This window comes from Somniosus microcephalus, chromosome 8, assembly GCF_052327205.1.
Source record: "Somniosus microcephalus isolate GS21.2 chromosome 8, FLI_Smic_1.0, whole genome shotgun sequence".
Lineage (NCBI taxonomy): Eukaryota > Metazoa > Chordata > Chondrichthyes > Squaliformes > Somniosidae > Somniosus > Somniosus microcephalus.
Window position 1 is genome coordinate 18,108,460 of NC_140994.1, and position 24,155 is coordinate 18,132,614.

At 48.5% G+C, this 24,155-nt stretch overlaps 1 protein-coding gene across 2 annotated transcripts in view; it reads left to right on the top strand.

The window, feature by feature from the left end:
- The window catches only part of sema4gb (sema domain, immunoglobulin domain (Ig), transmembrane domain (TM) and short cytoplasmic domain, (semaphorin) 4Gb), a 222,921-nt gene that overhangs the window by 167,014 nt on the left and 31,752 nt on the right, over positions 1–24,155 (top strand). For both annotated transcript variants that reach the window (XR_015079180.1, XM_085994307.1), the window contains exons 10-14: positions 7,232–7,376; positions 8,995–9,217; positions 11,926–12,041; positions 13,306–13,460; positions 19,084–19,145. Coding sequence is in view for 1 of the 2 variants with exons in the window: in XM_085994307.1 (XP_085850433.1) it covers positions 7,232–7,376; positions 8,995–9,217; positions 11,926–12,041; positions 13,306–13,460; positions 19,084–19,145 (701 nt within the window). In the remaining variant the exon portion in view is untranslated. The remainder of the gene's footprint in view (positions 1–7,231; positions 7,377–8,994; positions 9,218–11,925; positions 12,042–13,305; positions 13,461–19,083; positions 19,146–24,155) is intronic.

The following is a 24,155-nucleotide window of genomic DNA, read 5'->3' on the forward strand; positions in this document are numbered from 1 at the left end:
CCAACTACTGATGTGAGGCTAACAGGTCTGTAGTTCCCCGTTTTCTCTCTCCCTCCTTTTTTAAATAGCGGGGTTACATTTGCTATCCTCCAATCTGCAGGAACCATTCCAGAATCTATAGAATTTTGGAAGATGACAACCAATGCGTCCACTATTCCAATGGCCACCTCTTTCAAAACCCTAGGATGTAGGTCATCCGGTCCTTGGGATTTATCGACTTTTAGTCCCATTAATTTTGCTAGTACTGTTTTTTTACTAATAATAATTTCTTTAAGTTCCTCATTCTCGTCACACCCTTGGTTTTCTCGTATTTCTGGCAGGTTTTTTGTGTCTTCCTCCATGAAGACAGAAACAAAGTATTTATTTAATTTCTCTGCCATTTCCTCATTCCCCATTATAAATTCTCCCGTCTCTGACTGTAAAGGACCTACATTTACCTTCGCCAGTCTTTTCCTTTTCACATACCTATAGAAGCTTTTACAATCCATTTTTATATTTTTCGCTAGTTTGTGCTCATATTCCATTTTCCCTTTCTTTATCAATTTCTTGGTCCCCCTTTGCTGATTTCTAAAAAGATCCCAATCCTCAGGCTGACTGCTTTTTCTGGCAACTTTATAAGCTTCCTCCTTTGACTTAATACTAGCTTTAATTTCTTTTGTTAGCCATGGTTGGATCACTTTTCCTTTTGGGTTTTTATGCCCTAGAGGAATATGTGTTTGTTGCAAATGATGCATTATTTCCTTGAATGTTAGCCATTGTATGTCCACCTTCATACCTTTTAGTGTAGTCTCCCAATCTACCATGGCCAACTTGTCCCTCATACCCTTGTAGTTTCCTCTGTTTAGATTGAAGACCTTAGTTTCAGATTGGACTACATCACTCTCAAACTTAATGTAAAATTCAATCATATTCACAGAATCACAGAATCACAGAAAACCCACAGTGCAGATAGAGGCCATTTCGGCCCATCGAGCCTGCACCGACACATATCCCACCCGATCCCCGTAACCCCTACACCAACACATATCCCACCCTTTCCCCACGTATTTAATCCCCCTAACACTAAGGGTCAATTTTATCATAGCCAATCAACCTAACCCGCACATCTTTGGACTGTGGGAGGAAACCGGAGCACCCGGAGGAAACCCACGCAAACACGGGGAGAATGTGCAAACTCCACACAGACAGTCGCCCGAGGCCGGATTCGAACCCAGGTCCCTGGTGCTGTGAGGCAACAGTGCTAACCACTATGCCACCGTGCTGGTCACTTGTCCCTAAAGGCCCCTTTACCACAAGATTATTGATTAGCCCTTTCTCATTACACAGTACCAGATCCAGAATAACCTGTTCCCTGGTTGGTTCCTCCACATACTGATCCAGGAAACCATCTCGCAAGCGTTCCAAGAATTCGCCCTCCACACCATTAGTGGTAATTTGATTTGCCCAGTCAATATGTAGATTAAGTCCCCCATGATTACCGTATTGCCCTTGTTACATGCACTTCTAATCTCTTGATTGATACTGTGCCCTACATTGCCATTACTGTTTGGTGGCCTATACACAACTCCCACCAATGTTTTCCGCCCTTTGCTGTTTCTCAGCTCCACCCAAACTGATTCCAGTTCTACATCACGATCTGCCAAACCAAGATCTTTTATCTCTACCGTACCGATCTCATCCCTTATTAACAGCGCTACGCCACCTCCTTTTCCTTTTTGTCTGTCCTTCCTAAATGTTGAGTACCCTGGAACATTCAGTTCCCAGCTTTGGTTACCCTGCAACCATGTCTCTGTAATGGCAATTACATCATACCCATTTACTTCTATTAGTGCCATTAATTCATCCACCTTGTTGCGAATGCTACGTGCATTTTGATAAAGTACCTTCAACTTTGCCTGTTTAATATTTTTCTGCACTTTGACCCTCTTTACTGTTGGCCTTTGTTTCTGCTCCCTACTGGTTTTGCTGACTACTTTTCTAACTTGCACTTCCAGCTTTGTTTCTCTCCGTTCTGGGCCCACACTTAGGTTCCCAGCCCCCTGACAAACTAGTTTAAATCCTTCCCAACAGCACTAGCAAACCCCCCTGCGAGGATGTTGGTCCCGTTTCTACTGAGGTGTAGCCCGTCCAGCTTGTACAGGTCCCACCTTCCCCAGAATCGGTCCCAATGCCTCAGGAATTTAAATCCCTCCCTCCTACACCATCTCTCCAGCCATGCAATCATCTGGTCTATTCTCCTATTTCTGCTCTCGCTAGCACGTGGCACTGGGAGTAATCCTGAGATTACTACCTTTGAGGTCCTGCTTTTTAATTTATTTTCTAGCTCCCTATATTCTGCTTGCAGGACCTCTCTTTCTACCTATGTCGTTGGTACCAATATGGACCACGACCTCTGGCTATTCACCCTCCCCCTTCAGAATGTCCTGCAGCCGCTCAGTGACATCCTTGACCCTGGCACCAGGGAGGCAACATACCATCCTGGAGTCACGTCTGCGGCCACAGAAACGTCTATCTGTTCCCCTTATGTAAGAAGTCACACAGCACCAGGTTATAGTCCAACAGCTTTATTTGAAATCACAAGCTTTCGGAGCGCTGCTCCTTCTTCAGGTGAAGTGGAGAAATGTCCACACCATGTTCCCCTTATGATAGAATCCCTTATCAATATTGCTCTCCCACTCTTTTTCCTCCCCTCCTGTGCAGCTGAGCCACTCGTAGTGCCACGGACTTGGCTTTTGCTGCATTCCCCTGAGAAACCATCTCCCCCAGCAGTATCCAAAATGGAAAATCTGTTGGAGAGAGAGATGGATCCAGGGGACTCCTGCACTACCTTCCTAGTTCTTTTACTCTGTCTGGCGGTCACCCATTCCCTGTCTGCCTGCGCACTCTTTACCTGCGGTGTGACCACCTTGTTAAACGTGCTATCCACCAAGGTCTCAGCCTCGCTGATGCTCCACAGTGACTCCAGCCGCAGCTCCAGCTCCAGCTCTGAAACGCGGATTTCGAGTAGCTGCAGCTGGAGACACTTCCTGCACATGTGTTTGCCCTGGACACCGAAAGTGTCCCTGACTTCCCACATAGCACAGGAGGAGCATCCACACTGCCGAGCTGCCCTGCCACGTCCTACCCTTAATTTACTCCCTTTACTTACTTTAAATTAAAGAATATTAAATACACTCGGGACCTTACTTCACTTTAAACACTACTTACTCTAGAGAACTTACTTTTACTTTAACAACTGGACTGCAGAAATACTCACCAGGTCCAACTTACCAATCAGCTCCTTCCCTTGTGCCAACGTCACTTTTAATCTCTGACGTCACTTTCGCATGTTGCCTGTTTTGGTCCGCTCTCGCTGCTGCTCCCAATAGCTCGGTCTGGGCCTCGAGCCTCGGGCTTTATTTCCTCGCTTCTCCCTTGCCCGTTCCCTCACAGGTCGGTCCGCTCTCGCTGCTGCTCCCAATAGCTCGGTCTGGGCCTCGCGCCTCAGGCTTTATTTCCTCGCTCCTCCTTCGCCTGTTCCCTCACAGGTCGGTCCGCTCTCGCTGCTGCTCCCAATAGCTCGGTCTGGGCCTCAAGCCTCGGGCTTTATTTCCTCACTCCTCCTTCGCCTGTTCCCTCACAGGTCGGTCAGCTCTCGCTGCTGCTCCCAATAGTTCAGTCTGGGCCTCGAGCCTCGGACTTTATTTCCTCACTCCTCCTTCGCCTGTTCCCTCACAGGTCGGTCTGCTCTCGCTGCTGCTCCCATATAGCGCCTTTCGTGACCACAGGTGTAAAAAGAGGTGTCCGACCCAAACCCAGCCCCGTTCTTGCCGGCCAGTTAGATTAAAATTGGGGCTTACGTTTCTATATTTTATATAAATAAATCTAGCACAATCTTCAAGTTACTCAAAACCCGCTTCACAAGCTTGTAGAGGCCAGCCAGCAACCCCTAGATTTGAAACTCAATCTATTAGACTTGCATTTCCATAGCGCCTTTCACAACCTCAGGACTTCCCAAAGCGCTTTACAGCCAATGAAGTACTTTTGAAGTGTAGTCACCGTTATAATGCAGGAAACGCGGCTGCCAATTTGCGCACAGCAAGCTCCCACAAACAGAAATGTGATAATGACCAGATAATCTGTTTTAGTGATGGTGATTGAGGGATAAATATTGGGCAGGACACCAGGGGGGTGGGGGGGGGGGAGAACTCCCCCTGCTGTACTTCGAAATAGTGCCACGGGATCTTTTACGTCCACCTGAGAGGGCAGACGGGGCCTGGGTTTAACGTCTAATTCGGAAGACTGGCACCTCTGGCAGTGCAGCACTCCCTCAGTACCCCCCACCTGTTTGTGTGACTCAGTGACTCCAGGCCATTACCTTCCCACCGAGGCGATGTGGTTCTCCGGTACCAACCTTGGGAGACCGCAAGCACTGCGATCATCATTTCTCTCAACGTGCTGCAGGTTTGTGGAGGCGAATAAAGAGATGCCCCCTTGGCAGCTTTTGTCATGTAACAGAATCTGTCCCCGTGGAGACAGTGACTCATAATAGAAGGACAGAGTTTGGCTGGATCCTTCCAATTATACCTGTCCTGATCTGCGAATCTCATTGTGTGATAACGGCCGTTCTCCTTGGATTAAATCCCATCTCGAAGGGTGATGTTTCACAGAACGAAACTTGCTTACTCAAAAGATCAGGAGAACTTTTGGAATATTTTATACACTTGAGTCACTTCATTTCTTCACAAATTTTTTTTTCACCAGCGAAGAGTAATGAAGGCGGTGGGTTGAAATGTGAGTGCAAATGTTCCGCAATTATCTCTGTTGGAAAGGAGAATTGAATTTCACGAGGCATTTTAGAGAATGAGAAACTTCAGGACCTCAGAGATTGATTACGCGCACATGAATCGGATGCATTGTTTCCCTGTTTGATTAGTCACGCCTGCTTTGGGAGAGCCATTATGGATTGCTTACAGGTTTGTCACCAGTGTGAGCGTGATTAATCATCTAGGAAGGGTGGTCCTTGGATGTTGCAGAAAGTGGAAGCATTTTGGAAGCAATACAGCCTTGTCACGCGCGGGCTGTCTCACTGGGCTGCCTCTCCTCCCCTTTTCTAAACTCCTAACATTTCCCCTTTTACCCTCAGATGTCCTGCAACTCCTTCTCATTCCCCTTGTATTTTGGCTTCATCTTCCATTTAAGGCCTTGCTAGAATAACACTCGACTGGCCAAAACTTTGTGGCTCTTTGAGTCGTCAGACAAGTGGCCGTTACGCTGGCAGGTGAATGTTGTCGGGCAATTTGACCATGAGGGCATCACAGCTGAGCCTGTTTCTGTCCTCAGCCATTTCTCACTGCGGGGGGGGGAGGTCGGGCCACCAGTCAGTGATCAGGATTTTTCCTTCTCTAATGGTAGTAGTTCCCCAACCTCTGTCTGACGTCAGCTAACTCACCATAGGACATGGATCCAACTTGGGATGTTCCTGGTTTGCACGGCTGCTTACTGGATGAATCCATTGGCGGGTAATTCTGACTTCCGGCGCTAGTGTAAAACGGGACAATTTCAATTCAACTGCCTGTTTTGTTTGGTAACGCTCCTGTGAAGCTCCTTGGGACATTTTACTACGTTAAGGGCGCTATATAGATGCAAGTTGTTGTTGTTATACATCTCTCCTAATTTCCATTTCTTTCGCCTTCAAAGGAAATTAAAATGTGGAGAGATGTATAACAGGCGGCTGAATCGATATCGTCTGTTTTATACTATTGCCCTCAAAGTCAAGATGACCCCCATTGAGTCTTCAGTGATGTACAACCGGCCCTTGGTAATCAGTGGTGTCTCTCACGCTTACAGTTCCGACTGTGCAGCCTCGCACCACTGATTTCACTTCGGAATATTTACCCTGAGTGTAAGACGCTGCCGGTTCCCTGATTTGTTTGACACTCTTTTCACACATCTGTGTTACTAGTTCTGCCGAGAGCCCAAGCATTCCTTCGTGGTTCTCATTTCAAAAGTGCGAAAAGGTTTTGTCAGCCTTTTTTTTTGTTCCGAGGTCAAAAATGAAAACGGTGATTTTGGGCGAAGCTGCCTATCTTCAACCACTTCCAACTAGTGTTTTCGTTAAATGTGCTAAGCTGTCGAGCTAGATTGATCGTGTAAAAAAGAATGCCAGGCAGGTTTTAAAAATACATACATGCATCTAGATCCCGAAATTATACCGTACGACACGAGTGTACGAAGACTTTTTTTTACTCGTTCCTGGGATGTGGGTGTCGCTGGCAAGGCCAGCATTTATTGCCCATCCCGAATTGCCCTTGAGAAGGTGGTGGTGAGCCGCCTTCTTGAACCGCTGCAGTCCGTGTGGTGAAGGTGCTCCCACAGTGCTGTTAGGGAGAGAGTTCCAGGACTTTGACTCGGCGACGATGAAGGAACGGCCGATATACTTCCAAGGCAGGATGGTGTGTGAAACTTGGAGAGGAACTTGGAGGTGGTGGTGTTCCCATGCGTCTGCTGCCCATGTCCTCCTAGGTGGTAGAGGTCGCGGGTTTGGGAGGTGCTGTCGTCTGACATTCCCCTCTGCATTGTTTTAGCAGACGGGTTAACTAGGGTTGCCAACTCTGATTGGGTGTATTCCTGGAGGTGTCATCACATGGCCTCCATCACATCCCCCACACACCCGCCATTGGCCCATTCTCCAGGCGCACTGCCTTCCCCTGGCCAATTGGAAAGGGAACAGACTCTTTGTTTCCCCATTGGATTAACTCTGACTGTCAGTGAAACAAACCTTTTTCCCCCATATCCAATATTTTTAAACAAAAATGTTAGAAGAAAATGAAAAAAAACCCCCACTATTTTGTTCAAAGCCCCTATGATTTTTCTCCCGTGTTGCTCGCTGCGTGCGGTGTCCTGGAGATTAATCTTCAATTCCTGGAGACTCCAGGCCAATGCTGGAGGGTTGGCAACACTAGAGTGAACCCATATAAAATAAAGAAACAGACCTCTCGTGAGATTGTTCACGGTGAATTCGAAAAGTTTAATGGGGAACGTGTGACACTTGCAGAAAGTGCCGTCTGTTTGGCAAGACCTCTAAACCGCACAGAGCGATAGGAGTAAACACCCCCGCCACAGTAAGGGAAAGAGGAATTTCAGACAAGCGCCTGAAGCGTTCGGGCGGCTAATGTCCCACGGCATAATGTGAGGTCGTTGTCTCCCTGATTTCACTAATGTTTACTCAATCTTCTCGCTAACAATGAAGGCAAAATGTACAGATATCCGCTGTCTGTCGGTACACCATCGCCGACATTCACAAGACATTTGAAGGGCCGTTCAAGGAAGACCAGGAATCTCTACGTCGGTGGTCAAGACACACGGACAAGGTTCCAGAGCCGCGGCCAGGATCGGTAAGGCCCTTCGCCGTCTAAAAGTAACATTTTGGGTTTTTTTTTTGTCCTACAGCTCACACATTCAGGTTTAAAATGGAGGTTTATATCAACCCATATACACCCAGTCAAACTGTCTCATGCTAAATACCTTCTAGTTCAATCTCTACCTATGGCTGCCCTACACCCGGGTCCTCCTCCCAGCCACCCCGATCATGGTTTGTGTTGATACTGTGCAGGGGGAGGGGATTCTGTGAGCTGCTGCTTCCAGCGGGTGTGTCAATGGAAATATAAATCGGGAGCGATGTAAAACCAGGCCGCCGACTCACTGTCGCCCGTTTCACTCCATCGCACAAAGGCAAAGTCTACCCCCAAGTGAGCTCATCCGGCGAGCATTGAGGCTTACAGACCGGGAATAGGCCAGATTCGATCCCAAGTCCGCCCATGCTGAGCTCAGCTGGATCTCGGTCTGGGTTAAGGGTTACAAGTGGCCTTAATGTTCCCGGGATTAGGGAGGAGAAGATCATCCAGAAGGCCGGCTCCTGATCACTATCCCGCTACTCCTACTTGGGCGCGTGGCTGTCAAGTGAGGGCAGTGATTCGTCCCTGACTGGGATTCCTAACCCTGCCTCCCCTCACCCTTCCCCACTATGGAATATCCTGCTAATACGCAGCCTCCCTCAGACATGCCTAATTGCCATTTGGATGACAAGCTGGAGGGCCAGTAACCTCTGTATCAGCCATGGCTCAGTTGGCAGCACCTCTTGCTTCTGATGTATGGAAGGGTTGTGGGTTCAAGTCCCACTCCACGAGAATTGAGCACCAAAATCTAGGCTGATTCTTCAGTGCAGTGCTGAGGGAGTGCTGCACTGTCGGAGGTGCCATCTTTCGAATGAGCCATTAAACTGTAGCACTGTCTAACCTCTCAGGTGGATGTAAAAATCCCACTATTTTGAAGAAGAGCAGGGGGAGTTCTCCCCGGTGTCCTGGCCAATATTTATCTCTCAACCAACATAACAAAAACAGATTATCTGGTCATTATCACATTGCTGTTTGTGGGATCTTGCTGTGCACAAATTGGCTGCCGCGTTTCCCACATTACAACAGTGACTACACTCCAGAAGTACTTCATTGGCTGTAAAGTGCTTTGAGACGTCCGGTGGTTGTGAAGGTGCTATATAAATGCAAGTCTTGAGGGAGTGCTGCACTGTTGAAGGTGTTGTCCTTTGGATGAGATGTCTGTCCCCCTCAGGTGGATGTAAAAGATCCTATGGCATGACTATGAAGAACAACAGGGGATTGCTCCCTGGTGTCCTGGCCAATAGTCAACCAACTTCACTAAAAACAGATTATCTGGTCATTATCACATTGCTGTTTGTGGGATCTTTCTGTGTGCAAATTGGCTGCTGCGTTTCCTACATTGCAACAGTGACTACATTTCAAAAGTAAAGCACTTTGGGCTGTCCTGAGGTCGTGAAAGGTGCTATATAAATGCAAGTCTTTCATTTTTTTTGTGGCATTATACCCCAGCAAGGTGTCATGATATCGGAAGGGGTAGACAATTATCAGAAATAACATTATTACTGTATAAGGACTGTTTTTACTGACTTGCTGTGCTCTCTCCTGCTGTGTCTGACAGTGCATTACAGACGAATTCAGGAAAAGGGGCTTCAAGACGTCACGTGATCTGCCGGACACCGTGCTGGACTTTGTGAAGAAACATCCACTGATGGACGAAGACGTCAGACCCGTGGGAGGGCGTCCGGTTTTTCTGAAGAAAAATGTGAACTACACAAAGATTGTCGTGGACACAGTCACAGCGCTGGACGATAAACAGTACAATGTGATGTTCATTGGCACAGGTATGTGTTGTATCAAGAAATATCCTCTCTTCAGAACTCTACAGCACTCTGACTTCTGAATCAGGCCATTGTGGGATCGCGCACCACTCCAGGACTCGAGTACATGTCTAGGATAACAACCTAGTGTCTAAAATAACACTTCAGTGCAGTACTGAAAGAGTGTTGCCCTGTCAGAAGTTGACACGCTCTTTTGATGTGTCAGCCAGTGGCTCAGTGGGCAGCACTCTCGCCTCGGAGTCAGAAAGTTGTGGGTTCAAGTCCCACTCCAGAGACTTGAGCACAAAAATCTAGGCTGGCAGTGCAGTACTGAAGGAGCGTTGCATTGTAGGAGGTCTTTCAGATGAGACGTTAAACTGAGGCCCCCGTCTGCTCTCTCAGGTGGGCGTAAAAGATCCCATGGCACTATTTTGAAGAAGAGCAGGGGAGTTATCCCCGCTGTCCTGGCCAATATTTATCCCTCAACTGTCATCACTAAAACAGATTACCTGGTTATTATCACATTGCTGTTTGTGGGAGCTTGCTGTGCGCATATTGGCTGCCGCGTTTCCGACATTACAACAGTGTACTACGCTTCAAAAGCACTTCAGTGGCTGTAAAGCGCTTTGGGACGTCTGGTGGTCGTGAAAGGCGCGATAGAAATGCAAGTCTTTCTTTTTCTTCTTTTTGGTTGAGATGTTAAGCCGAGTCTCCCGTCTGCTTGCTCTGGAGGTTGAAGTGGATGTTGAGGAACCCTCTGTACTATCTGAAGGAAAGCCGGGCGTTCTCCCAACGTCCTGCCCTTCCTCCGTCGCTCGACACCACCAAAAAATACCAGATCAGCCAGTCGTTCGTCTTGTTCCTGTTTGTGGGACCCTGCTCTCTGCAAAAACGGCCTGTATAAATAACCACAGTGACTGCACTTCAAAGCCATTCACTGTATGTGAAACATTGTCGAACATTTGCGAGAGACGCAATAAGGCATTAAAGAAAATTACTCTACACAGTAGCTGGCGACTCTTGTGGGGCCTGGACACACACTGAGCAACTGTCCTGGTTGTCAGAATCAGTTTGTGAAATACAAATTTGTCACACTTTTTTTAATCAGCCCTTCAACTACTGGTGGGCAAGAAACGATTTTTTTTAAAAGATGAGAGGGTTTATCATTTTCACTTTTCGGTGGGGGTGGAAAGCCAGCGGTTGTGGAGCGTTTGTTCGCTACACACCCCGCCTGATTTCCCTTTCCAGTTACTTCAAAAAGAAAGACTTGCATTTATATAGCGCCTATCACAACCACCGGACATCCCAAAGTGCTTTACAATGAAGTACTTTTTGAAGTGTAGTCACTGTTTGTAATGTGGGAAACGCGGCAGCTAATTTACGCACAGCAAGCTCCCACAAACAACAATGTGATAATGACCAGATAATCTGTTTTAGTGATGTTGATTGAGGAATAAATATTGGCCCAGGACAAACTGCCCTGCTCTTATTTAAAATAGTGCCACGGGATCGTTTACATCCACCTGAGAGAGCAGACGGGGCCTCGGTTTAACGTCTCATCCGAAGGACGGCACCTCCGACAGTGCAGCACTCCCTCAGCACTGCACTGGAGTGTCAGCCTAGATTTTTGTGCTCAAGTCTCTGGAGTGGGGGCTTGACACCCACAACCTTCTGACTCAGAGGCGAGAGAGTGCTGCCCACTGAGCCACTGGCTGACACTACACTTTACTGAAGAGGAAATTGTGTCTCGGACAATCGATCCACCATTCACCCCACCCCCCCGCCCCCTCCCCACCAAGAGTGAAAATTGCCCTGTGCCTTGCTCCCAGCTTTCTGACTGTACTGCAGCCTTGGCCTTAAACCCCTGCGTTTAACAATTACAGTAACAACAATTACTCTCCTGGAACGTGCTCTAAAGCACATCATTCTGGATAATAGAGCAAAGCATTGCTTTGTTTGGTGACGGTGTGGTCATGGCAGACACAGCAGACAGACGGCTCCTGTGACTGAATCACAAGATTTGACGAGTGCTGGTGTTCATAGAATCACACAGCACTGAAGGAGGCCATTTGGTCCATCGTGCCTGTGCCGGCTCTTTGAAGGAGCGATCCAATTAGTCCCGCTCCCCCCCTGCTCTTTCCCCACAGGCCTGCAAAATGGTTCCTTCTTAAGTATTTATCCAATTCCCTTTTGAAAGTTACTATTGAATCTGCTTCCACCGCCCTTTCCGGCAGCGCATTGCCGATCATCATAACTTGCAGTGTAAATAAAGTTCTCCTCATCTCCCCCTCTGGTTCTTTTACCATTTATCTTAAATCGGTGTCCTCTGGTTACCGACCCTCCTGCCACTGGAAACAGTTCTCCCTATCTACCCGATCAAAACCCTTTATTAAATCTCCCCTTAACCTTCTGTGCTCTAAAGGAGAATATCTCAGCTTCTTCAGTCTCTCCACATAACTGAAGTCCCTCAACCCCTGGCACCATTCTGGTAAATCTCCTCTGCACCCTTTCCAAGGCCTTAGCATCCGTGACATTGGCATTGATTTATTTTACTGACTGATGCAGGGGCATATCGCAGTCTTCCTGTGTTATTATTCAGGGTCAATCTGTGGTGATAAGATTGTTATCCTGCATGCCTTACTACGTACAGTATTCACTCCCAAAGTATTATTTAGCTGAAAAAGAATCAAGTGCGTTTGTCTCTAATGTGACTGATGTCTCCTGTTGTAAAGTTGATGGATGGCTGCACAAAGTAGTGAACACTGGGTCCAGCATGCACGTCATAGAGGAGATCCAGCTCTACAAGGAGCCCCAGCCCGTGGAAAGTTTGGTACTAGCCAGCACCCAGGTACGACCTTACCTTCGTAACCATGTGAAACTAGGTGGACATGGGCAGACTCCATTATTAAAATGCTCAGTCAAACTTGGTGGGGCGGTGATGGGAATGAAAATCGGGCGGGTTCTGTAACGCGCGAGCGATCCTTTCGGCCAGTTTACCAGCCAAGCGGTGAAGGTGAAGATTACCCCCCCCCCCCCCCCCGCCTAATGTGGGCAACTGTAGTAACATTCTCCTGATCAGGGAATAATGTAATTGAGGTCTGAGGTTCTCTGCTGACTTTTAAAAAATTCGTTCATGGGATGTGGGTGTCGCTAGCAAGGCCAGCATTTATTGCCCATCCCTATTTGCCCTCGAGAAGTTGGTGGTGAGCCGCCTTCTTGAACTGCTGCAGTCCGTGTGGTGAAGGTACTCCCACAGTGCTGTTAGGGAGGGAGTTTCAGGATTTGGACCCAGCGATGATGAAGGATCGGCCGATATACTTCCAAGTCAGGATGGTGTGTGACTTGGAGGGGTACTTGGAGATGGTGGTGTCCCCTTGCGCCTGCTGCCCTTGTCCTTCTCAGTGTTGCGGGTTGTGGGTTTGGGACTAAAATAAAGCTTCTGCAAGGACTAAAGAAAATGGTTGCAATAGCAACATACTGCCATGTACTGGATAAGTTTAGGATCCTATTACGTTTCGAGAGAGCAATAGACAACACCTTGCCTGTGACAATGCTTCTCACGTGAATCCAGATAGTAAGTGGCATCTGGCTCTTTGACCCTGGGGGTTCATAGCTGAGCCTGATCCGGTCCTGATCTCGGGGTCAATGGACCGCGATCAGGGGTGCAAATGCCGGTTGATTTTCCTTCCGCTTGCTAGCGCCATTGCACCACCCCCGAGTGCTGCTTGGCATGCGATCGGCATAATCAGCACAGAGTGGGGACGGAAGCTGGCACCGTCCAGAGCCCCAGTGGCTGAGTAAGCAGTGGCTGTAACCACTGAGCCTTCAGGGCACCCCCACAGTCTTGAGGAAGCAAAAAAACACTAATAATGCGAGTAGAGCCGCCAGCTCAGCAAGTGAGCCGTGACAAGGCGTGTGTCTTTCCACTGTTATTAAAGCCTGGTCTGCAATTAACATGGAAGGAAAGGGTCAAACTGTTAGCCCAACATGTTTGTTATGCAACCTCAGCATTTTTGAGCAGATGGAAATTCGTGTTCAAGTAGTGCTTGCCGACAGCACGCTCCGCATGGAATGCCGGTTTAACCCTGGTGCCACGCCTGTTTTAATTACAGAGGATGCTGTATATCGGATCACAGAGTGCCGTGATCCAGCTCCCCGTGGCAAGCTGCCGCAAATATTCCAGGTGCTTCGACTGTGTCCTGGCTCGAGATCCTTACTGTGGCTGGGACGGCACAGTTTGCCGGGAGATTCAGATGGAAAAGGACAGGTACTGTCAGCCGCCTCGAGCTACATTTGATAAAACCGTGTCTAGAATGTCTGTCTTCATCACACAGCTGGTCAGTGGTGGGTCTTGGTCCAAGGTTTCGAGTAACTCATCACGAGGGGGAGCTGAGGAGAATTTTTTTACGTCGCGAGTTGTTGTGATCTGGGATGCGCTGCCTGAAAGGGCGGCGGAAAGAGATTCAGTGGTGACTTTCAAAAGGGAATTGGATAACTAGTTGAAGGGGAATATTTTGCAGGGCTGTGGGGAAAGAGCAGGGGGAGAGTGGGACGAATTGGATCGCTCTTTCAAAGAGCCGGCACAGACACGATGGGCCGAATGGCCTCCTTCTGTGCTGTATCATTCTATGAACATTTCCCTGAGATTTAAGTATCTTGGACACAAGACCGGCTAAAATGGGGGCCGGATTTTAAAGAGTATTACGAGCAGTTTAAGTTCCCAGCTTATTCAGGAATATCCTACCCTGTACAAGCTATCCTCATTATCGCGGAGGGAAATTCCTGTCAAACATATTAGTACTTTTACCAAGTGTTTTTTTTGAACCAAGTTATTGAAATTTTAAAACCTAGTCAAAACTAAAAGGAGCTGGGCTGGTTCCTGACTGGGCCGAGATTACATCATGTAGAAGGTAAGTGGTAATCAAAGGGAACCACTTGGTCCATGTGATCTCCTGGACTGGTTTCGATCACCTGAGGGCGGCGGAGAGGAATTCTCCAGAGGTTTTTTTTTCCCTAATTGGCCCTGGGTTTTTCGCTGTTTTTTTTTGTGCCTCTCCCGGGGTGGGGCGGTGGGGTTAGGAAGTGTCTGGTCACGGTGCTCCGGCCATCACGCGGCGTGGGGCAGGCTTGATGGACCAGCCGGTCTTTACCTGCCGCCCCCCCCACCTCCGTCCCTTTCGTATGTTTTCCTACGACCTGAAGCACATGAAAACGACCCAGCTTTTTGAATCCGCCGTCGTCCGCACCAACGCACTGCTGGGGAGAAATAACGACCCGGGCGCCACGTCATTACAAACAGACGCTCGGACGTCACTCCTCTCCCGCCTTAACGGGCTTAAAATAAACAACAGGTCAACGCCCGGGTTACGGCAGCACCAGGAGAAATCGTGCAGAACCTCGCTGTGTTTACAAGCTGGAGAGAGCGGGGAAGTTGTTTTACAAGAATTTCTTGTACAGCAACCTAGCTGTCGTTTTTGGCAAGCCCTTGACGCCAGTGACAATATTAAACAGTATTACATAGAATTACATTGGAATTTTATAGCACAGTTGGGCCCAACTGGTCCGCGCCAGTGTTTGTGCTCCACACGAGCCTCCTCCCACCCTGCTTCATCTCACCCTGTCAGCTTAACCTTCGGTTCCTTTCTCCCTCACGTAGTTATCCAGCTTCCCCTTAAATGCATCTACGCGATTCGCCTCAACTACTCCCTGTGGTAGTGAGTTCCACCTCACCACTCTCTGGGTAAAGAAGTTAAAGGAAGTATTACAAGTGTACAGACTCCGGGCTCCAGGAGCAGAGCAGCGTTAGAAAAATAGAAACATAGAAAAATAGGAGCAGGAGTCGGCCATTCGGCCCTTCGAGCCTGCTCCGCCATTCAATGTGATCATGGCTGATCATCTCTCTCAATACCATATTCCCGCTCTCACCCCCATACCCCTCGATGCCTTTTGTGCCTAGTTTGTTGGCAGGGAAACCATGGACCCACAGTGTCCGACTCTGCATCCATTTAAATTGTTGGGTGGAAAATCAAGCACGTCGGATCTGTGATTTTCGGGGCAGTGTCCCTGCCAGGAGAGTCCGATCGGCGGAACGCCTCGTCTTTGAGCTGCTTTACGGCCATTAATGTCGCTTGGGATATCTGACCTAATCTATTAAAGTCAATGGAAGGTTAAATCGGGAGTGGTGTAGAGTGGGCGGCTAGTTCGATATGGCCAGTGTTACGCCTTCGGCCAAAGTTAAAATGCTTTCAGAGGAAGGGAGAAAAAGAAAAGTGTGTTATTTTCAGATTATTTAGATGGCGAGAGACTAGGAGATTTAACAGCCTTGTACATTAAAAGTAGGCAGCTGGGGTTAGGACTAGGGGACATAGCCTAAAAATTAGAGCCAGGAGTGAAGTTAGGAAACACTTCTACACGCCAAGGGTGGTAGAAGTTGATGCTGGGTCAGTTGTTAATTTTAAATCTGAGATCGATAGGTTTTTGTTAACCAAAGGTATGAAGGGATATGGGGCAAAGGCGGGTATATGGAGTTAGGTCACAAATCAGCCATGATCTCATTGAATGGCGGAACCGGCTCGAGGGGCTGAATGGCTTCCTCCTGTTCCTATGGGCTAGAATTTCCCAGGGCCGTGGAGGCGGGATTGGAGACGTGTGGGGTGTTAAAATCGCGAAATCGGGGGGCACGAACCCATCCCGCCCCAACCCGCCTCCATGCCCGTTTCTCAGGAGGCGGATACCCGACCTGTGCTGGGAGCCGCCTCCCCGAGGCGGGAAGGGGATTAGTACCAATTAACTGCCTGTTAACAGGTAGTTAACAGGCAGTTTTTGGCCTAATCCCTATTTTTATCCCTGAAGTGTGGGCTGCCCGAGGCTCCAAACCACGCCAAGTTAGCGAGGCGGACCGTCGGGCTGAAGGACTTGGCGGGTTCAAGATGTCCGGTGTTCAGGTGAGTGATGGGTGCATGAGTGCAGAGGTAAGTATGTTTGGTGTGTGTAAAGTGTTTAAATAAGTTTTACTTACCTTTACTTACTAATGCAGGCTTCCTGCCTTCAGGTCTCGGGAGTCCCTCATCTCACCGGCACAGAAATCAGAATGGCCGCGAGCTGTCAAAAGTTGCAGCATTCAGCTTTCTTTTCCGGGGAGATCTCTAAATCAGCCTGAGAGGAAGAAATTAACTTAGAGTACAGATTGTCAGTGTTTGACAGCTTCAAAGAGCTGTCAAACGCTGATATTTCATCTGTCAAAAGCTCTTGACAGATGAAATGTCAATCTGTGACGTCACCTGTTGCCAGGTGGCCTTTAATTGGCCTGCTGGGCCCGCTGGGCGGTCAAGTGAAAATCGTGTGGGTTGGCCACAACTTGATGGAGGCGGGACTACAACCCCAAAAGTGGGAGTCCCGCCTCCTTCACGCCTCCATTGATAAAATCCAGCCCTATGTGTCTGTACTTCAGGGGAATCCAAGCCAATTCTGGGTGATTTTGGGCTACCTGATGCTCTACAACACACAGTTAGCTAATGCACGTCTCCATTGCATGTCTCTCGCCATTTAAATAGTTTGTTATAAGTAGAGAAAACGCTGGCACTAATGGGGAGCGGTGAAAATACAGGAATGAAGAGATTTCCAAAAGCACTCCTGTCGCCTAGGCAGTGCCTTGTTTGTTTAAAGTTGTTTGGTAGACTTCTGAATTTACACAGCAGCCTGGGTGGTTCCCGTATTAGACACGTTCCAGGAAGAGAAAATGCAGAAACTGAAAGAAAACAGTTGCAAAATCTCGAAACTCCTTGGGTAGATCTTGACTTTGTTGCGATAGTGTGAGACGGGCGATAGCGAGTCGGCAGCCCATTTTATATCGCTCCGGATTTTATTTTTACTTCAGTGGAAATATAAACAGGAGAGATGTAAAACGGGCTGTCGCCTCACTGTCACCCATTTTACACCATCGCACACGGCCAAAATCTACCCCTGCAGTTCTGAAGAGGACAATGGTGTCACCAAAGCTCCAACTGAGTGCTGGAGAAGAGGTTATAGGCATCACTGGAGGTCCAGTTAGCGCCATCCAATTTATATGTTTTTGTTAAAATACTTTCTTTCCTTCTTCGCTCTTGCTCTCCCCACACTGGACGCCATCACTGGTGGAGAACATAAGCTTGTGCCCAGGTGATTGCCGTTGACTCTCTCACGGCTGGCTTCGAGGAGATACATGAACGTCGCCTGGTGTAATCTGCTCTCCTGTCTCTGCGGGGAAACACCTGGGGCTGGATTTTCATTGAGGAGTCGGGTAGGAGGCGGGACTACAACTTTCGGGGTTGTAGTCCCGCCTCCATCGAGTTCTAGCCAACCCACGCGATTTTGACTTGATTGACCTTGTTGAGCCCGCCCAGCGGGCTCAGCAAGCCAATTAAGGGCCACCCGGCAACAGGTGACATCACAGATTGATATTTCATCTGTCAAGAGATTTTGACAGATGAAATATCAGCGTTTCACAGCTGTTTGAAGCTGTCAAACACTGACAATCTGTACTCCAAGTTGATTCCTTCCTGTCAGGATGATTTAGAGATCTCACCGGAACAGAAAGCTGAATGCTGCAATTTTTGACAGCTCGCAGCCATTCTGCTTTCTGTGCCGGTGAGATGAGGGACTCCCAAGACCTGAAGGATTGAAGGCTGTAAAAGTAAGTAAAGGTATGTAAAACTTCTTTAAACACTTTACACACACCAAACACACTTACCTTTGCACTCATGCACCCATCACTCACCTGAACACCGGACATCTCGACCCTCCAAGCCCTTCATCCCGACGGTCTGCCTCCTCTAACTCGGCGTGGTTTGGAGCTGTCGGGAATCCCACACTTCAACATTAAAAATAGGGATTAGGCTAAAAACTGCCTGTTAACTACCTGTTAACGGGCAGTTAATTGGCTCTAATCCCCTTCCCGCCTCGGGGAGGCGGGTCCCAGTGCGGGGCGGGTACCCGCCTCCTTTGAAACTGTCATGGAGATGGGTTGGGGGCGGGATGGTGTCGCGACCCCCGATTTCGGGATTTTAACCCCCCACATGCCTCCAATCCCGCCTCCACGGCCCAATGAAAATCCTGCCCCTGGCCTCCAGCTCACCTCCTGTGATGTTGTGACTGTAATAAGGAGCTCAGCACGAGGGGAATCAAAGCCGTGACCTTGCACCGTAGCTCAGCGCAGTGTGTTGGTGCCCCAGTACTGGACCTTGGTACCACCCCAGGAACACATGGTTACTTTGCAAAAGCGGAGACTTCGAGGGGCCTTGATTAAAGTTTTAAAGGTTATGAAGGCAAATTGTTCACAGTGGAAAAGGGTTCAAATACCAAGGGGGAGCAATTAAAAATAAGGAGGATAGGAATAAGTCAGTGGAACATCTTTACTCAAAGAGTAATAACTCGGGGTAATAAAATGGGTCAGCCACTTTAGGCCACTATAGGTGTGGGCGCCAACCCTGATGACTGAAATGACCCTGACGTAAGAGAACTACTAGGCACTTGGTCGAAGCGTTAAACAAAGCTTTAATCAACTGTTTTACAACATGGAGGTCTAGTTGTGTCCTTCACTAGTTCCTGTTAAGAATGTCCTGCCCAAGCTGGGCCCGTGCCCGAGTATTTATACTCTCCCTGGACAGCGCCACCCGTAGGCCGCACAGTATTATTTCATAAGTCTTTCTTTCATGAATGACTGATTCATGTCAGACCCCGTCGCTGGGATTTGGGCATGGAGTCATTGGCAGGTGAAAGTGGCGGGTGGACCGCTCACCCCGCTGTCCTTCTGTTGATGCAAGAGCACCGCGGAAATTCTTCCCTCTGGTCCTCTGCTGCTGGTCGGCTTCCATTTCCCGCACTTCACTCAAGGTTTGTTTTCTCTGTTGCAGATCGCAGCTGATTCAAGACATTGTGAATGGGAACAAAGGGTGTTTGGACAGCGGCGCAGATGGTATGTGGCTGTTTGCTTTCACATGTGCATGTAATCCTTACCGTTGATCGTAACAGTCCGTAGAGTGTGGGAACTGCTCTCGCAGGACGGCTCCCGAGGACTTGGCTGGAGAATGTCACTCACTATATTGAGAAAACTGTGTGCATGACGACAGGGTTGGAGGAGGAAGGAAAGAGGAAGGGATCCAATTTAACGTGGAGCTTCTAGAAGAAGCAGTCTAGATAAGGAAAGGAAAATGGAGTTGTTTGCTGGCAAATGGGTAAACTAATGGGCACGGTAGGGTACTGGTCATGGTAATCCACAGGCCTGGGCTAATAATCCAGAGAATGTGAGTTCAGATCCCATTTGACATTGAATTCAGTTTAAAGATATGGAAATAAAAAGCTGGTATCAGTAAAAATGACCATGAAGCTGTCGGATTGTCATAAAGGCCCAACTGGTTCACTAATGTCCTTTAGGGAAGAAATCCTACCTTCTTCTTCTTCTTAGGCAGTCCCTCGGAACCGAGGATGACTTGCTTCCACATTAAAAACGGGTTCTCAGGTGACTGATGAGTCCTATGCGGGACCCACAGTCTCTGTCACAGGTGGGGCAGACGGTGGTTGAAGGGGCGGGTGGGTGGGGTGCTTGGGTTGACGTGCGCTCCTTGCGCTGCCTGTGCTTGGCTTCCGCTTGCTCCCGGCGAAGAGACTCAAGGTGTTCGGCGCCTTCCCGGATGCTTCTCCTCCACTTTGTGTGGTCTTGGGCCAGGGATTCCCAGGTGTCGGTGGGGATGTTACACTTTTTCAAGGAGGCTTTGAGGGTGTCCTTGAACCGTTTCCTCTGCCCACCTGGGGCTCTCTTGCTGTGCCGGAGCTCCGAGTAGAGCGCTTGTTTTGGGAGTCTCATATCGGGCATGCGGACAATGTGACCCGTCCATCAGAGCTGATCGAGCGTGGTCAAAGCTTCGATGCTGGGGATGTTGGCCTGAGCAAGAACACCGATGTTGGTGCGCCTATCCTGCCAATGGATTTGCAGGATCTTGCAGAGGCAGCGTTGGTGGTACCTCTCCAGTGCTTTGAGGTGCCTGCTGTACATGGTCCATGTCTCTGAGGCATACAGCAGGGTGGGTATCACTGCCGCTCTGTAGACCATGAGCTTAGTGCCGGGTTTACCTGGTCTGGCCTACTCGTGACTACAGACCCACATGCCCTTTGAAGTGGCTCAGGAAGCCCACTCAGTTGTGCCCGAGGCAACTCGGGATGGGCAATAATTGCTGACCTTACCAGGGCCGCCCACATCCAGGGCTCCACTAAAGGCATCGCCTGCTGTATCATTGAACCATTCAGGCCCCAAGCACCAGCCTCAGTTCCCAGTCCAGGCTGAGTTAGCTGATCTCAGCAGGGCAGCAGTTGGGGTGCTACATCTGGTCCCGGCACCCGCGGACCGGGGAATACATCGAATTACATAGGATATACAGCACAGAAACAGGCCATTCGGCCCAACCAGTCCATGCTGGCGTTTATGCTCCACTCGAGCCTCCTCCCGTCTTTCCTCATCTAAATCTATCAGCATAACCCTCTATTCCCTTCTCCCTCATATGCTTGTCCAGCCTCCCCTTAAATGCATCGATACTATTCGCTTCAACCACTCCCTGTGGTAGCGAGTTCCACATTCTCACCACTCTCTGGGTAAAGAAGTTTCTTCTGAATTCCCTATTTGATTTCTTGCTGACTATCTTATATTGATGGTCTCTAGTTATGCTCTTCCCCACAAGTGGAAACGCTCTCTCTTTATCCACTCTATCAAAACCTTTCATAATTGTAAAGACCTCTATCAGGTCACCCCTCAGCCTTCGCTTTTCAAGAGAAAAGAGACCCAGCCTGTTCATCCTTTCCTGATAGCTATAACCTCACATTTCTGGTATCCTCCTTGTAAATCTTCTCTGCACCCTCTCCAGTGCCTCTACATCCTTTTTATAATATGGCGACCAGAACTGTACGCAGTGCTCCAAGTGCGGTCTCACCAAGGTTCGATACAAGTTTAGCCTATCTTCTCTACTTTTTAATTCTATCCCTCTAGAAATAAACCCTAGTGCTGGGGCTGCTAGGGCGGTGCATGTTGAGCTATCCATGATCCCTGCTGGAAGGTGGACATCAGATAGAGATCAGGCTCGGCCGTGATGGTTGGAGTTGTTTTCTTTAGAGCAGAGGAGGCTGGGGGGAGATTTAATTGAGATGTATAAAATTATGAGGGGCCTAGATAGGAAGGACCTATTTCCCTGAGCAGAGAGGTCAATAACCAGAGGGCATAGATTTAAAGTAATTGGTAGAAGGATTAGAGGGGAGTTGAGGAGAAATATTTTCACCCAGAGGGCGGTGGGGGTCTGGAACTCACTGCCTGAAAGGGTGGTAGAGGCAGAAAGCCTCATCACATTTAAAAAGTACTTGGGTATGCACTTGAAGTGCTGTAACCTACAGGGCTACGGAGCAAGAGCTGAAAACTGGGATTAGGCTGGAGAGCTCTTTTTCGGCCGGCACAGACACGATGGGTCTATTGGCCTCCTTCTGTGCTGTAAATTTCTATGATTCTATGAGTAACCTGCTGCCAGTCTGGCCTTGGACATGAAGGAATGGCCACTCGGCGAGAGCCTCGCCGGTAAAATCATGCCCCGGGGTTCTTCGGGAGATGAGGGTAGGAAATGGGGGAACAAGTGGAGTTACAAACAAAGGTGACGCACACAACTCGCTATTAGAGGGCTGATTGCACGATCGGGCAACCCAGCGAGAAGTGGCGCTCATAGGAGTCGCAGGATATGAAATCATGGACCCACGATTGCCCAACTTACCCTCCCAAGAGTGCTGCTCCTCACTGGGAGCAGCCGGTCACGGAATCAGCCCTGAGGTTTTCCCAGTTTGAGGAGATCGGAAGTAGGATCAGGCAATTATAACCAGTGGTTAGTTGCTCAATCCTGTAAACTGGGAGAACGGGTGCTAATTCTCAGTTATAGCCTGCATTCCTGGAACAGGCTCAACGGTTACTTGGCAATCTATTAATGAGCTTAATCAGCATTAGAATAAGAGGCCAAGAGCTGATTAAAGCCCTTCTTCATGGAAATAATTGTATTTTAACCTGTTCCTTTCCAGACCTCATCCCAGCACAACTGAGGTCCTAGAGTCACCTCTGGGACCTGGGTTTAAATCCAGGCAATCTGGTACTGTGTAAGTGTCTTCCTTCACTGGGGGGGTCCCAAGTCAAATTACATAGAATTACATAGAATATACAGCACAGAAACAGGCCCACCCAGTCCATGCCGGCGTTTATGCTACACTCGAGCCTCCTCCCGTCTTTCCTAATCTAACTCTATCAACATAACCCTCTATTCTCTTCTCCCTCATATGCTTATCCAGCTTCATAGAAACATAGAAGATAGGAGCAGGAGTAGGCCATTCGGCCCCTCGAGCCTGCTCCGCCATTCAATGCGATCATGGCTGATCATCCAAATTCAGTACCCGGTCCCTGCCTTCTCCCCATACCCCTTGATCCCTTTAGCCTTAAGAAATATATCCAACTCCTTCTTGAATATATTTAATGAATTGGCCTCTACTGCCTTCTGTGGTAGAGAATTCCACAGGCTCACCACTCTCTGGGTGAAGAAATTCCTCCTCATTTCTGTCCTAAAGGGCCTACCCCTTAACCTTAGACTGTGACCCCTGGTTCTGGATTCCCCGACCATCGGGAACATCCTCCCTGCATCTAGTCTGTCCAGTCCTGCCAGAATTTTATACGTTTCAATGAGATCCCCTCTCATTCTTCTAAACTCCAGCGAGTACAAGCCCAATCGACCCAATCTCTCTTCATACGTCATTCCTGCCATCCCAGGTATCAGCCTGGTGAACCTTTGCTGAACTCCTTCCATGGCAAGAATATCCTTCCTCAGATAAGGCGACCAAAACTGCACACAATACTCAAGATGTGGTCTCACCAAGGCCCTGTACAACTGCAGCAAGACATCTTTGTTCCTGCACTCAAACCCTCTCGCTATGAAGGCCAACATACCATTTGCCTTCTTAACCGCCTGCTGCACCTGCATGCTTACCTTCAGCGACTGGTGCACAAGGACACCCAGGTCTCGTTGCACTTCCTCTTCTCCCAATCTATTGCCATTCAGATAATAATCTGCCTTCCTGTTTTTGACACCAAAGTGGATAACCTCACATTTATCCACGTTATATTGCATCTGCCATGCTTCTGCCCAATCACCCAACCTGTCCAAATCATCCTGTAGTTTCTCGGCATCCCCTTAATCGCATCGATACTATTTGCTTCAACTACTCCCTGTGGTAGCGAGTTCCACATTCTCACCACCCTCTGGGTAAAGAAGTTTCTTCTGAATTCCCTATTTAATTTCTTGGTGAATATCTTTTATTGATGGCCTCTAGTTTTGCTCTTCCCCACAAATGGAAACACTCTCTCTGTGTCTACGCTATCAAAACCTTTCATAATTTTAAAGATTAGGTCACCCCTCAGCCTTCTCCTAGCCTGTTCATCCTTTCCTGATAGGTATAACCTTGCATTTCTGGTATCATCCTTGTAAATCTTCTCTGCACCCTCTCCAGTGCCTCTATATCCTTTTTATAAAATAAGAACATAAGAAATAGGAGCAGGAGTAGGCCAAACGGCCCCTCGAGCCTGCTCCGCCATTCAATAAGATCATGGCTAATTATTGACCTCAACTCCACTTTCCCACCCAATCTCCATATCCCTTGATTCCCTTAGAATCCAAAATTCTATCGATCTCAGCCTTGTATATACTCAACAACTCAGCATTCACAGCCCTCTGGGGTAGAGAATTACAAAGATTCACAACCCTCTAAGTGAAGAAATTTCTCATCTCAGTCCTAAATGGCCGACCCCTTATCCTGAGGCTTTGCCCCCTAGTTCTAAACTCTCCAGCCAGGGGAAACAACCTCTCCGCATCTACCCTGTCAAGCCCTCTCAGAATCTTATATGTTTCAATGAGCTCACCTC